Source organism: Nesoenas mayeri, assembly GCF_963082525.1.
Source record: "Nesoenas mayeri genome assembly, chromosome: 7".
Classification (NCBI taxonomy): domain Eukaryota; kingdom Metazoa; phylum Chordata; class Aves; order Columbiformes; family Columbidae; genus Nesoenas; species Nesoenas mayeri.
Genome location: NC_137551.1, coordinates 27,492,077 through 27,504,877, shown reverse-complemented (window position 1 = coordinate 27,504,877; position 12,801 = coordinate 27,492,077). Strand labels below are relative to the sequence as shown.

General features: G+C 43.8%; 2 protein-coding genes across 2 annotated transcripts in view; one reads left to right on the top strand and one right to left on the bottom strand.

Moving 5' to 3' along the window:
* Positions 1-3,122: 3,122 nt before the first annotated feature.
* LOC308042348 (glutathione S-transferase omega-1-like) lies at positions 3,123-10,171 on the bottom strand. The gene is made up of 6 exons (XM_080347689.1): positions 10,022-10,171; positions 9,794-9,902; positions 8,067-8,289; positions 7,445-7,546; positions 5,273-5,379; positions 3,123-3,645 (listed from the first exon to the last, which is right to left on the bottom strand). Exons 1-6 carry the CDS (start codon positions 10,053-10,055, stop codon positions 3,492-3,494), a joined length of 729 nt encoding a protein of 242 aa, XP_080203815.1. The 5' UTR covers positions 10,056-10,171; the 3' UTR covers positions 3,123-3,491.
* A 2,447-nt stretch (positions 10,172-12,618) lies between these two features.
* The window catches only part of CFAP43 (cilia and flagella associated protein 43), a gene marked incomplete at both ends in the record, with an annotated part of 44,074 nt that continues 43,891 nt past the window's right edge, over positions 12,619-12,801 (top strand). Inside the window, 1 exon segment of the mRNA XM_080348248.1 lies at positions 12,619-12,704. Within this exon segment, the coding sequence (XP_080204374.1) occupies positions 12,619-12,704 (86 nt within the window).

Sequence of the window (12,801 nt, the reverse complement as noted above, 5' to 3'; positions counted from 1 at the left end):
CTGGGGACAGAAGGCCTAGGAGATGTAACACTGTGCCAGCAACACACGCCTAGACCATGCACTCACGTGCGGTCAGGCACATCTGACAAGCAGAACAGATAGCTGTTAAACAAACATGGCAAGATGCTGAGATTAAGTGAAACACAGCAAGATGCTGAAATTTCCTTTCCTCTTCCTTTTTGATTAGAAAAAGTAAGAAAACCACAGGCATTTCTCTGGAGTTCACACAAGTGTTTCAGGTATCCCTAGTATGTGGCATTTGAGACTTTTCAAACCAGTATCTCCAGCCACTACCACTTCCAGCACAAGAACCACACAATCTTCTAACACCTTCTTGGACAGACTCTTCTTAACAGTTTCCACAAGCAAGGACCTTCTGTCATAGCCACAGTCCCATTCACCAAGTTCTCACCCAACTTACCCAAAACTCAGCAAGCCTTCTCAGATTTATAGCCTGGAATTCCCATCTCTCCCTCCACCTTGGCTCCCTTCCACCTTGTTCTTAACGTAGATATAAGGGGTCCTAAAATGATTTTGAATAACAAGAGGCTGGACCATGTCTTGCATTATGGTAACAACAACCATCTCGATGACATCAGTAAAGATATAGGGACATGCTACAAATGCAAGACAGAACAAGGCCAGTGCCTTGCTAATCTGAAGTGTCCATCATGCTGTTAAACTCACTGTTTTTACTAAACAGCCTCCATGCTTTTTTTGGCTGACATCGAACTTTTATTATTTTTTTAAGCCTGTGCTGAGAATATTTGTATTAGGTGGCACAACAGCGAACAAACAAACAAACAATCACCTTTGTTTTTGAAAGCAATAGCACCAACAACTTTCAAGGGCAAAATATAGAGTAGAAGCTGAGTAAATACAGTGCTTGCTGTACAATCTTATTTAAAGAAGACTTTAAGGAAAGCTTAGATGAACAGCTCTGCACTTCAGTCAGCTTGATGCTTTCATTATTATGTACTATCTTTTTCCTCTGTTGACTAAAACTGAAAATACATGTTTTCTTTTCTTGGCCTCTTCAAACTAATACTATGTATACTTTACACCCATCCACCCTGAAAGAAGAGAGCCAGTCATTCTACATAACTTTTCCTTTCCTTTGAAGACTAGGCCAGAGTCTTGCATATTCACTACCACATCAAGAACGCTCTGCCTGAGGCCTGCATTTCTTGGTGTGCCATAATGAGTTCAGGACCCCAGCTGTCTGCCTGGGGACTTAAAACACTGATATTTAATACTAAATTATGAGGTAGAATATTTCATTTTACTCTTTTTTTTGCTGAAGCAGCATATTTATGATGGTACACCCTACAGCCACTAAATAAAGACAGGGAAAACAAAACTTTCTGTTTGGACAGTCATGGAGTTACCATGGCCTGTCCCTAGTCAGGTCAGTTCAGTTTTTGGATGCCGGTCTCTGCTCTGAAGGCATTACTGGATCTCCCCAATGTCACATTTCCCACTAGTGTCCAGTAATACACTGGAGCAAACTGCAACATATTTCTAGCATGTTTATGGAAGCCAACTTAGAGCCTGCTATATTAACAGCTCTAACAAGCACTACACAAAGCAGAGCAGCTAATAAAACCAAAATATTCTTCAGTTAATACTTGGAAGTTTGCCACTGAAATCCCACCAACACCATTTCAGGCATAGTGGCTTCATCAAGCTCAAATCCCATTTTTGTCTTATAAAATAGCCTAGATCCATCTTCTGACAGCACACCTCACAGCTTTATGCTTCCTCTGGGTTCTCTAATGACAATCTACAAAACATGTACAGCATCAGATCTGGACTGGGAAACTTTTTAAAGAACATCAGCATTCTGGAGCAGCAGAGTAATTAGTATTTGTCTAAGTAGTGCCAGATGTGTTTAAAAGCCACAGAGATAAACAGGAGGGAAAAACCTGCATAGTTTGAATTAAAGCTAGTAAGAGCATAAACAACCCCCTCCAACAGCCATAAGCTGAGACAGAGTTCTTGCTGATTATTTTTCCTCATCAAATCTTTCATATGTGCTTTCCTACTTAAAGTTACACAAGCATGCACCTCTTCAGAGTTAGCATGTTGGGGCAGAACATGTTAAAGGTAAAAACAGATTAGTCCAGTTTTCCTCCAGAAAAGCTCCAAGACACTCAGTGCCTCAACTACCAGGAAAACCATGAACTTTCTGCTATGCTACCTTACCTCATTCCAACAGGAGACAGACACGAACAGTCTTGTGTATCTGAGGCAACTGCCTCAGCACCACAGGAACCACAGCGCTGTCTTTGAACAAACTGCTTTGCCTGATTTCTTCCTGCATGCTTATTTCCTGGAACAAGGGCCAGTTTGGGTGGTTAGTGGTCTGTTAGAGAAAGACCTACACAGCTGAGCAACTTCAGAATGGGTCATAGTTCTTTTGGTCCCCTACTGTGGGGATTTAAAAAAAAAAAATAAAAACAACAAAACAAAGTCTTTCCTGTGACTACTTTTGATTAACATAATATTGTCCCCACTCTACTATATTACCATACACAACAGTTTCAAAAGATGTACAACTGCAAATCTCTGTTCCAGCAAGCAAACGGCAGGATCAGAACATATTCATTGCTTCACCAGCAGGAAGACATCATCAATAAGGAATGACTTAACCGCTTCTACTTCAGTTCTCCAGTTTCGCCTACATCTTGACATGTATAACAACACTGAGTTTTGGAGGACAGAAAATAAATGTCCTTCTGTTCAGGATATGGTGTCTGCTAGGTTTAGTCTCTACTCCAACCTTTAGAATAATTTTGGTTAGGATCTAGACTAAATGCAACCCTACTTCAGAAGGACAGAGAAATGACACATTCCCCCAGCAAATCTAGCCCACATTGGAAGCCATTACTATGTGGCCCCTGCAAACATGACTTCAGCAGGGATAAGCGGGTTCAGTGGTTCAGCAGCAGTGGTGTCTAAAGAGAAGGACAGTTTGTACTAGATAACTGCACCCTAACTTCAGAGACCGCGCTATCTGTTTTAGGCTTTACTGTGCCTCGGTCCCCTCTGCACAACCAGTCCAGTGACTAATAGCTGCCTGGAAAGAAGAAGGAAAAAAACCAAACACATTTAAAGACAACTTTGTTGGCTTTTTATTTATTTTCAAGACACCGGTATTACAAGTTTTAAACCAAATAACAGGGTCAGTTCAGGGACTGCCCACCAGCAATGTCTGCAAAAAGGCCACAGATAAGAGAACATCACCTCTGAGGAAAGGCAACATTTTCCTTCACGCAATATCCATGACCAGCAACAACTTTCCATCTCCTGCCTGAAGCCAGCACACCCTCCTCCTGACAGTGGAGTTTAAAGAAGGTTCCTCAACCTTTTCAGCACAGATTTATTCCTCACTATGAAATGCAACCACAGAAGAGTCCACACAGAAGATCCCCACAGCTCACACTGAAAAGCAGCACTGACACTTCAGCAAGCATGTGTCTACTGGCACCTCAGAGCCCATAATCACATGCCTCAGGGCTGTTCTTCAAATAGAGCTGGAGGTAATCTTTGTATATCTGGGGGTCAGTCATTGTAGCCTTGACAGCAGGGTCCTCCTTCATGGCCTCCATCCAGTGTTGGAGCTTTGGGGTGTGACTCAAAGAGCTACAGGAAAAAGAAGGAGACTGAGTAACACAAATGGGAAAAAGGGAGGGCATCAAAGAAGTAAAATAGCGTGAGAGGTTCTGTTTTACTGCTTGTTTTGCTTTCTGCCAGTATAATGTTCCGCTCAGAGCGGATAACAGAAATATACATCAGATCATAGAGGACAGATGAGCATTTAAAAAGCAAAATATTTCTTGCAGAGCTTGTGCACTCTGCAAACCTGAGCAAAAACATAAATGAGCACTTACTGTGTAAGATACCAGCATGTTTTCGACTACATTATCTCTGCTGCAAAAGACACAGCTCCTACTTACTATTTAAGCCCCACTGAGGGTAGAGGCTTGTGCACCACTGCCTCCCTCTGGAATGCTTTGTTAATAGCGATTCTTGAAGCAAATGCTACATGCAGAGGCTGAGTCTTCCTCCACAACTCATAAAGCTCTCTTTTCTCTCACATACCAAGACAAGCTGTGCAGTTTGTACTACTCTGCAACCCAGCAACTCAAAACACAGACCCAGTCTACTGAGGAAACTGAGGATTCAACTACCAGACTAAATCCATAAGCCCACTCAGACACATTCGAAAAAACACAATTGTGTAGCAAATTGAAAGCTCAACAGTGTAAATTGTTATTTTCATTCTCTTCTGGTAGATTGACCCAAGTACTTTACATTACTATTTCCAACTCCCACATTTAGTTAATACAATAAGTTCTCCAGATAGCACCTTTTCTTAACATACAACAGCTTAGATCCTCAGTCATTCAAATACCTTCATGACTCTACACCTATGCTCCTATATTGCTTAAAATATTTCCCCTTCCAGTCAAGGACCATACAGGAGACAAAGGAGGTCAGCAACTCATCAATATAGCCCTCATTTTACAGTGCCAGAAGTTTCAATGCTAAGAATTCCCTGCATCTTTCTTATTCTTCAAGAATACTTCAGGGACCAGGGTGAGACTAACTGTTCCATACTCATCTTCCACTTTTACCACCCACTTCCTCATACGAGTCTTTAGTCCCATTTTAAGTCAGCTACAAAGCAGTTTTTCTTTGATAACATTTCCCTATACACTAATGCAATACCATGGTAGAGCTATGTCAGGACAAAACAGACCAAGACATTTATTTATATATATCAAAAAAACACTATTACAACAGGGACACATATATTAGCTACAGCAGGGTAGGATACAGTTTACCCATCTCAAAACAAAACAAATGTCACCCTCAACATAGGATTTCCAAAGAGGACTAGAAGATTGCATTTCAAGTTTGAGGTTTTCTACCAAGAACTTTGTACCTAGGCTTCCATACCTCCACCCACTTCAAATAAAGACCATCTATGATGCTAAGGATGGAGAGAAAGTCTTGTATTTTGACCATTTCTTCCAAATCTGTCAAAATAATTTGGTAACAAAACAGACCTGGTGAAAGAAAGCCTGTTTACAGAAGATCCCTGAACAACTCATCTGTCTTTTGAGAAGATGCTCCCTGCAAACTGTAACACAATACAAACTTTCTTCAGCAGCCCCCAAGAGTGTCCCATGGCTGCAGAGTGTATATAAAGAATATTTATGCTGAGGCACTTCATTTTGCACTAGAAGCTAGATAATGTACTCACTCCTTCAGCTGGAATGCTTCCAGACGTTCAAACCACGGCCACATCATGTAGTCAAGCATGGAGATTGAGTCCCCACCGAAAAACACAGTGCTGCGTTTGGACAGAATCTGTGAGGGGCAAGAGATGAAAATTGCCCTCAGAAAGGAAACTATCACAGCAGGACCCTACAGTAACAAAGCATTCCCACCTCGTAGTGGGATATAGGTATACTGAAGGGATCAGACAGCAAATAATGCAGATATAGCACACTTCTCCTGTGCATGCAATATCTGGTGAATTAGAGCTAGTCAGCAGAGGTGCTATAGTATCAAGCTTAATTATTTCATACACTGTCAATCTAACTGTTCTCCACTAGTTCAAAAACTGTCACAAAATATTACTCGCTAGGAAGCTGCAGCTTGTGCACAAAAAGGAATTTAGCTCTCAGAATCTGTCATATTGTGATCTCTGATTTGTGAAAAAGCATTAATTGCACTGACTAATCAAACATAACTATGCACATGCATTTCTTGAGCAATAAATCTACTTAAATTTAACATCCAGATATACTAGAACATTATTTCAACAGGGATTCCTTTCCCATGGCACTTACAGCTAAGTAGTATCATGAAAGCATTTCCAATATTACATTTAGAACTGGATTTGATTCCAGGTGCAAAGGGAACAGGAAACAAGTATAATATCCACATGCACCAGAAGAAGATCCCTGTAGCTCAGAACAGAAAACAGGGCAACAAAGCAAGGTCTCCTCCAGAGATTGGCCTCTTCTTTCATAAGACTAGTCCCGCTGTTTTCAGACACTTTGGCATTTTAAACATGGAATTCTAGAGACCTTACAAATCTTTGTCTTCAAATATAGACACACAACAAATTTGGACAAAATTCCTACGGCATTTACTCCCTGTCCCCTAACCCCCACGACCCAGTGGAAATTTAAAGCAGCCCTTCAGGAAGCATCAAGCTGTTTGAATGACCAGGCGTATGGCAGAACATAACCCACCAGAGGCACAGACACAGAGACAGGAACAGAAATGGGAACAGAGTTCACTGTGTCAGGCAGCAGCAAACTAAATACAGCAGTGTTTCAAAACACTTCCCTTCTTGGGTATATCTTGCAATAGGTTGGGTGAGGTTTGTATGACTGTTCCTTTCTCCCATCCTCAGCTGACTTTCAGCTGCTGCTACAAAATCCTTCAGGGTATAGTAAATTAGACACATTGAAGAAGCAGCAAGTATTTCATAGCATTAGGAAAGGAGGAGGAAGGTTAATTCTTCCTTAATGTTTAATAAATTTGCATTTCAGGAAAGTGAAACACACGTGGCTTCCCTCAAGAACTCATTTGTTGTTTGTACTACTCCAGCATCAGCCAGATCAGACAGACAAGAACTACTCAGAAAACAATTTTACTTTGGTAGCTCAAGGGAGTGGGGAAGCAGAATGCACAGGACTGTTAGGAAAATTACGAAGGTACTAGAAAGATATTGGTAGCTTTGCACCAGGAGAGAAACACCTTGATCAAGCCAGACAAACATTAGTTGTGGCTGCCAAAAACACAGAAGGAATGAGTTCATGACAAAGGCAAGTGTGACTGATGTTTAGGCTAGCCAAGAACCTCTGCTGACACTAAATCAGGATTGTGAAGTTGCTTATCCAGCATGAAAGCCACCTGATGCTTCCTGGAGCTCTGCTGAAGCTGCATTACATCACTGTAGCAGAACATGGCCCAGAGCTGGACTTCTGCAAGAGACAGGCCACCTTCTGCTTCCCCAAAGACAAGCTCTTGAACAAAAAGAGATGTAATTTCATCACCAGTGTATCTGCACTGATGCTTTTCAGCCACTCAGACACTTTGCTCTTAGAACATGCTGCAAGGTCTATGTACATTTAAAGCGCTCAAAGGTATCCAAGACAACAGCAGTCAGCTAGAATTCAAAAAACTCCTGAAGTCTACACAGCCTTCATCATACAGATGAAGCTTAGTTTAGCTACTTGGAGTTTACTCTAATGGTGCTTTTGTGCATCCTAGGCTGGAGGGAATAAATTGAAAGATTGTTCATTGCTATAACTACCAACTGAATAAGAAGAGATCTAGCTACAAAGGCCAAAGCATGAAAAAAAAAAGTGATCACACAATGACTGGCAATCTGCTCATTATCATGAAATGCTCTTACCTCTTCAAATTTGTCAAGCTTTTCAGCAATCTCTGCTTTGAGTGCGGTGGTATCCTGCCCTTCTTTGACTGCCACAACATGCTTGAAAACTATGGGTGTTAACTACACAAAGGAAAGGATAAAGTTTTAAATGTTCTTATTATAATAATACAAGTCACTCAGAGCTTGAGATGTTAATATAAGATTTAACTTTAAAGAGTTAAATAAAGTCCATTAATAAAAATCTTTTATCCTTCAGAAAGGTAAGCAAAGGCTTACAGGAAGAATGAATGCAAATACTAATTAATTTTAGTCTTGAAAAGAAGGGTATGTTTCCCATCTGCACATACTACCAAAAAAATAGCAAATAGTAGCAAAATCTTATCTTAGTCATATACAGTCACTACCTTGATCATCTTCCTGCATCCATCCCCACACATAAATGCTGGGAGCAATCCAGATGCAGAGTGGTTTGTAGCTGCTCACAGAAAGGGACCCCAAATAACTCCTTTGGTTATTCAAATGCTTCTATCAGACACAATAACTCTCTCTTAAGGGACAAAAGCAGTATTGGCAACAGAGCTGCAGTTTTTGGCGCTATAATAAAATAAGAAAGACAATCCCACCCCGATCACACAAGTACCTTTGAGAAGTGTTCCAAGAGCATCTTCTGAAGGGCTCGCTCATATGGGTCTGAAGGCATCAACTTCTTCCCTGGAAATGCTTCATCCAAATATTCGCAAGTGATTGGGGACTCGTAGATCAGCTGGCCCTTGCTCGTCTCCAGAACAGGCACCAGCCCAAAGGGGTTCTTCTCAAAGAACCAGTCAGGTTTGTTCTTCAGATTGATGTTAATTACTTCATGGCTAAAAGCATGAGAGAAACAAGACCCAAACAGCCTCAGTTCATGTTCCATTCCATGGTGAAATAGTGATTACACCTCCATTACAGTACTCAAGAGGCTGAATCCTCGTTCCCCTGCTCTGCTTAGTCTGCCCTGCAGTCCTTTGCAGAACTAACCATTTGACACCTAGAAATACTGAGAGGGAGCACTTCCCTTTGCTGGAGAAAATTGGCACAGACTTACAACGAGTTGTTTGTTAAACTAGTTACACATGAGCAGTCTGCAAACACGCAGAGGCAAACACCCTTAGAGTCAGGCTAAAAACAAAGGTCAAGCTAGAATGCAGCACACTTATCAAGTGCACATTCAGGGACATTCTAAGAAAGAAGCATTTGGTTGCAAATAAGCTACACTCCAATTAAGAAATGCAGCTGAGCTTCAGCCTGAGTTTACATCAAAGAACAAATGAGGAGAGCATCCCACCTACTTATTTTCCTTGCCTATGGCCTCACATAGAACAAGTGCGCAAGGTAAAGACAAAAATAGATACTGATAAAAAGACACACAAGAAATACATCTATATTAACAAAGCATGTCATATACTGTGCTCAAAAATTAAAAAAAAAAAATTCAGTCCAATGACACTAAATAAAAACAAAATTAAACTGACCTGGAAGTTTTAACATACCTACTCCTTGGAAAAAAAATACCCAAGAGAATTAAAAAACAAAACAAAACACAAAACCCTCACACACACCCAACTCCCATGTTGTGATGGGGATAACTGAGTGGTAACCATTCACTATACTAACATGGACTCCCAGTGGTGCGTAACAAACCATTGTCAGGCCTGGGACTTGGTGGGAATCAGCAGGCAGAAAACCTTAGAAGCTGTAAACTAAGGGAAGCATTAGTCCCCATGTAAAAACACTGAAACAAAATGGTTATCTTGAAATAGAAATAAAGACAAGTACTGAATTCTATTAACTTACTGCAGCACAGCAATAATAAGATGTTATAGGAACATAGTACATTGCCTTTTTTGCAAAGACTACTCACTATTGCATTTTGCTAAGTGGTAACATAACAGAAACAGTGTTCTTATCTCCCAGAGTTGTCACTGCGGCTTAGAGCAAAACCAAACAACAGACGATAAGGCTCTACTCACATTTACCCAGGACAAGCTCAAATATTATTGCAAACATTCAGGATGACCGGTAAAAAAAAAAAAAGGAAAGGAAAAACAGAAAAACAAACAAACAGAAACAATGAAAATCACCTTGGGAGTTTTTCACTACAGGTTTACTTTGGGCCTTTCATACACAGCCTGCTCATTTCCCACATCAGCAAAACACTGCTCCCAAAAAAGTCTTAAGAAGTTCAAGCTTTATAACAAAATCACTCACAGAAACCCTTTTTCATTCGTTTCTTTCATGGATGTTTAATTGAGAGCCATTTAGGATGCCCGTGCGAGCAGGGAAGCGTGAACCGTCCCGCGGCACACCGACCCGCGGGGGAGGCCTCACCTGATGCCCTTGGCGCGGAGGACAAGACGCGCCCGTTGGGCGAAGGGGCAGAACCGCATGCTGTACAGCCGGATCAGCCCCTCGGGCACAGGGCCCGGGGCCGCGCTACCTGCGGAGAGAGGAGAGAACAACTCCGACAATTACAGCCGGTACTCGCCCCGCGCGCAGCCCCGACTGAGGCGACGCAGCAGCGCGACCGCTCCCCTGCCCGCCGGGGCCCGCGCTTACCCTTGGCCAAGCTGCGAGAGTGGTCGCCCGACATCTCGATGCGCTCCAATGCGCCAAGCTCCGCCGTGCCGCGTTATGTTGCTCCGTGCCGTGCCGGGCCCCGCCGCCGGCCCCGCCCACCAGCTGCTGGCCCCGCCCACCGGCCCCGCCCGGGGGGCGACAGCGGGCACGGTGGGAACCAGCGCCCTCAGCGGGGAGCGCGCAGCCGGGGGGGCTGCCTCGGATGGCCGGTCCCCACGGCGAGGGGAAAGCCTGGGTTTCGGTGGGAGCAGCGTCGCGCACCCCAGGAACGCTGACCCAGGCACTATTAAACTGCTCTCTTCTTTATAACCGCAGCATAACCCACCCCAGCTGGCACTCCCGTTTAAATGGGAAACCTGTGGCAGAACTCCACCCATATGACTGGTTTTTGAAGGGATGCCGCCTGCATCAGGCGTCCCTTCACATCCCTCATGGCCTCCTGGGCAGCCTTGTCCCGCTATGGCAGCACTGCATCACCTGTTGCCCTTTAAAATCCAATAAAATCCCACCTTGATGACAAGGAGGTTTTCTCCTGCAGCTGTTCTGCTTCATGATGAAAAGCCAACGCAAATGTTAGGTTTAATTTAATTTCTACCTTGCACTCATAGAAGGATTAGCGCTTGGTTCTGCAAGCATGACCTGTGGGATCATCAGGATGTGCACAGAGCAAAAGAGAACTGAAGTGCAGACTGAAGTCCTCTCCATCCCTTTTGCACTCTTTTCAGTGGAGGTGAGGACACCAAGAGCCTCCTTTGTACCAGTTTTTCCTGAGGTATGATAGTGGTAAATGGAGGAGATTTCTTCTTAATGCATTTCACAGTGTCTAGATTGACCTATGATCCCAGAAGGAAAATGCTTCCCTTCCCAAGTCTTCCCACGCTTCCACCAACCCACCCACTCACCCAAGTTGTACATTATTAGGAAATGGCACATTTATAGGCACCAAAGAGCTAGGGCAGCCATAGCCAAAGAGAGGGACAGTCCTGGCCCTCCTGGCAATGGACATGTCTCTGTCAAGCCCCGAAGGCTAACAGAGGAACGGGAGCTCGGCCACTCTTCTCAGTGTATCCATGCTTGCACAGTGAGGAAATTTTGCCTATTGGTGACTTTTGGTTTGGGCATCAGGTCACAAAGATCAAGGTAAACAGGGAGATGGCCACTAGTAAAGTGCCCATGAACCCAACACCATAATCCATTTGAATGGAAGAACAACATGATTTTTTGTTAAGTCACTGCTGTTTGATTTTATAATTACCAAGCAGCTCAGCAATGAAAGGGAGTGGTAACTCATTGCACAAGCCTGACATGCCCTAGGCAAAACGAAGCTGTGAATAAGATGCTCTTTGTCAACAAAATAATTTCTCCTACAGTTAAAAGAACTGTGTTAGAGGACATGTTTCTCATTCCTCTGAAAGCCTGCACGTAGGAAAGATTCAGCAACATTTTAGGTCATCAAAAAAATTCATTTGAAGTTTCTTTTAGCAATTAAGAAAGACACAGGCAGTCTGCTAACTCACAGCCCAGAGACAGGCACATAGGAGCCTAAAGCAGCCTCACAAAATATGAGAGCTACAATAGCCCCTCAAAGCCACCATGGAAAAAATAAACCCATTTCCTCATGCTATCTTGGTTTTGCGTGACAGGCAGAGCACCTGTGGAGGTAGGATATAGGGCACAGGCTTGTGCTGCACCCTCCAGACAGGCGTGCCACTCTTCATTCTTGCTGCAGGGTGCTGTGGGTGTGCAGCAATATCACAAAGCCACACATGGCCACTGTACAGATAAGTAATAATTAACTGACTACAGTGAGATACTGTAAATAACATTTATCCCTTTAGGAAAGGGAAAAGTAGATATTATTGTTAATTTTGCTTTTAAAGTGATGGAAGTTTCTTACTGTGTTATCATGCTAAAAGCCCTAAAGATATAAAGAAGAAACATAGCTGTACTTTTTCTTCTTTCCAGTAGTCAGCTTCTCCTCAACTCTCTTTGGATCTTCAAGAACAGTCTTACATGTCCCAAGAACAACTGTGGTACCTCATAAGAGGAAAAGCAAGAGAAGTAATGGGAGAAGAGGTACAGTTGTCTCACTAAGTGAGGGGTTGGTGGGATGAGAATAGCAAAGTGCAGAGCTGCAGCAAGGGGTGGCTATGGGAAAGAACTCACAGTCATTGCCCCAAGGCAGACTCATGCCTATGACAGGTAAAGCCACCTGCTTTCAAAACACAGCAGCAAAGAATACCCAGGTTAAAGGCCACAGATAATGGTGATTCACAGGCAGAATTACCCCATTAGGCACAGGTCGGTGCCTGGGTGAGAACAGTGAGATCTGCTGCGGATAGCTGGTCTCATCACTTTGCCACCTCTAGCCCAGCAGAAGAGGCTCTTGCGCTCCTTTCACTAGGGCTGCTGGCTCTTTAAATACCCGCCCGTGCTCATTGGTTGGTTGGCACAGGGGTGCAGGCCAATCAACTGTCTGTTTTAAGGCTGGCGGGAGGCGCTGCCTTAGCTAATGGCAGGAGCCGTTCTTGTTCCTAAGAGACCGGTGTAAACGGGCGGGTGGCGATGAGCAGCGGATGGAGCCGGCCGGTCGGGAGCCTCGTACCGAGCCCCTGGGGGGTCGCTGCTGCTCCTCGGCCGAGGAGCCTGCGCTGGAAGTGAGGTGGGGGCGGCCGGAACAACCCGCGCCCCTCGGACCTCCGTAAATGGCGGAGCCCCTCGGCCCTGGCGGGGTGTCCTGTCCTGTGCCGCCGGGGCCC

Bases quoted from the DNA above. Each gene is read 5' to 3' on its own strand.
- LOC308042348 (XM_080347689.1), bottom strand. From the start codon at position 10,055: ATGTCGGGCGACCACTCTCGCAGCTTGGCCAAGG. The intron at 8,290-9,793 runs GTGAGGCCTCCC...TCATGCTTTTAG, and splicing joins CTCCGCGCCAAGGGCATCAG to CCATGAAGTAATTAACATCA. The intron at 3,646-5,272 runs GTGAGTACATTA...TTTTTCCTGTAG, and splicing joins GAAGCATTCCAGCTGAAGGA to CTCTTTGAGTCACACCCCAA.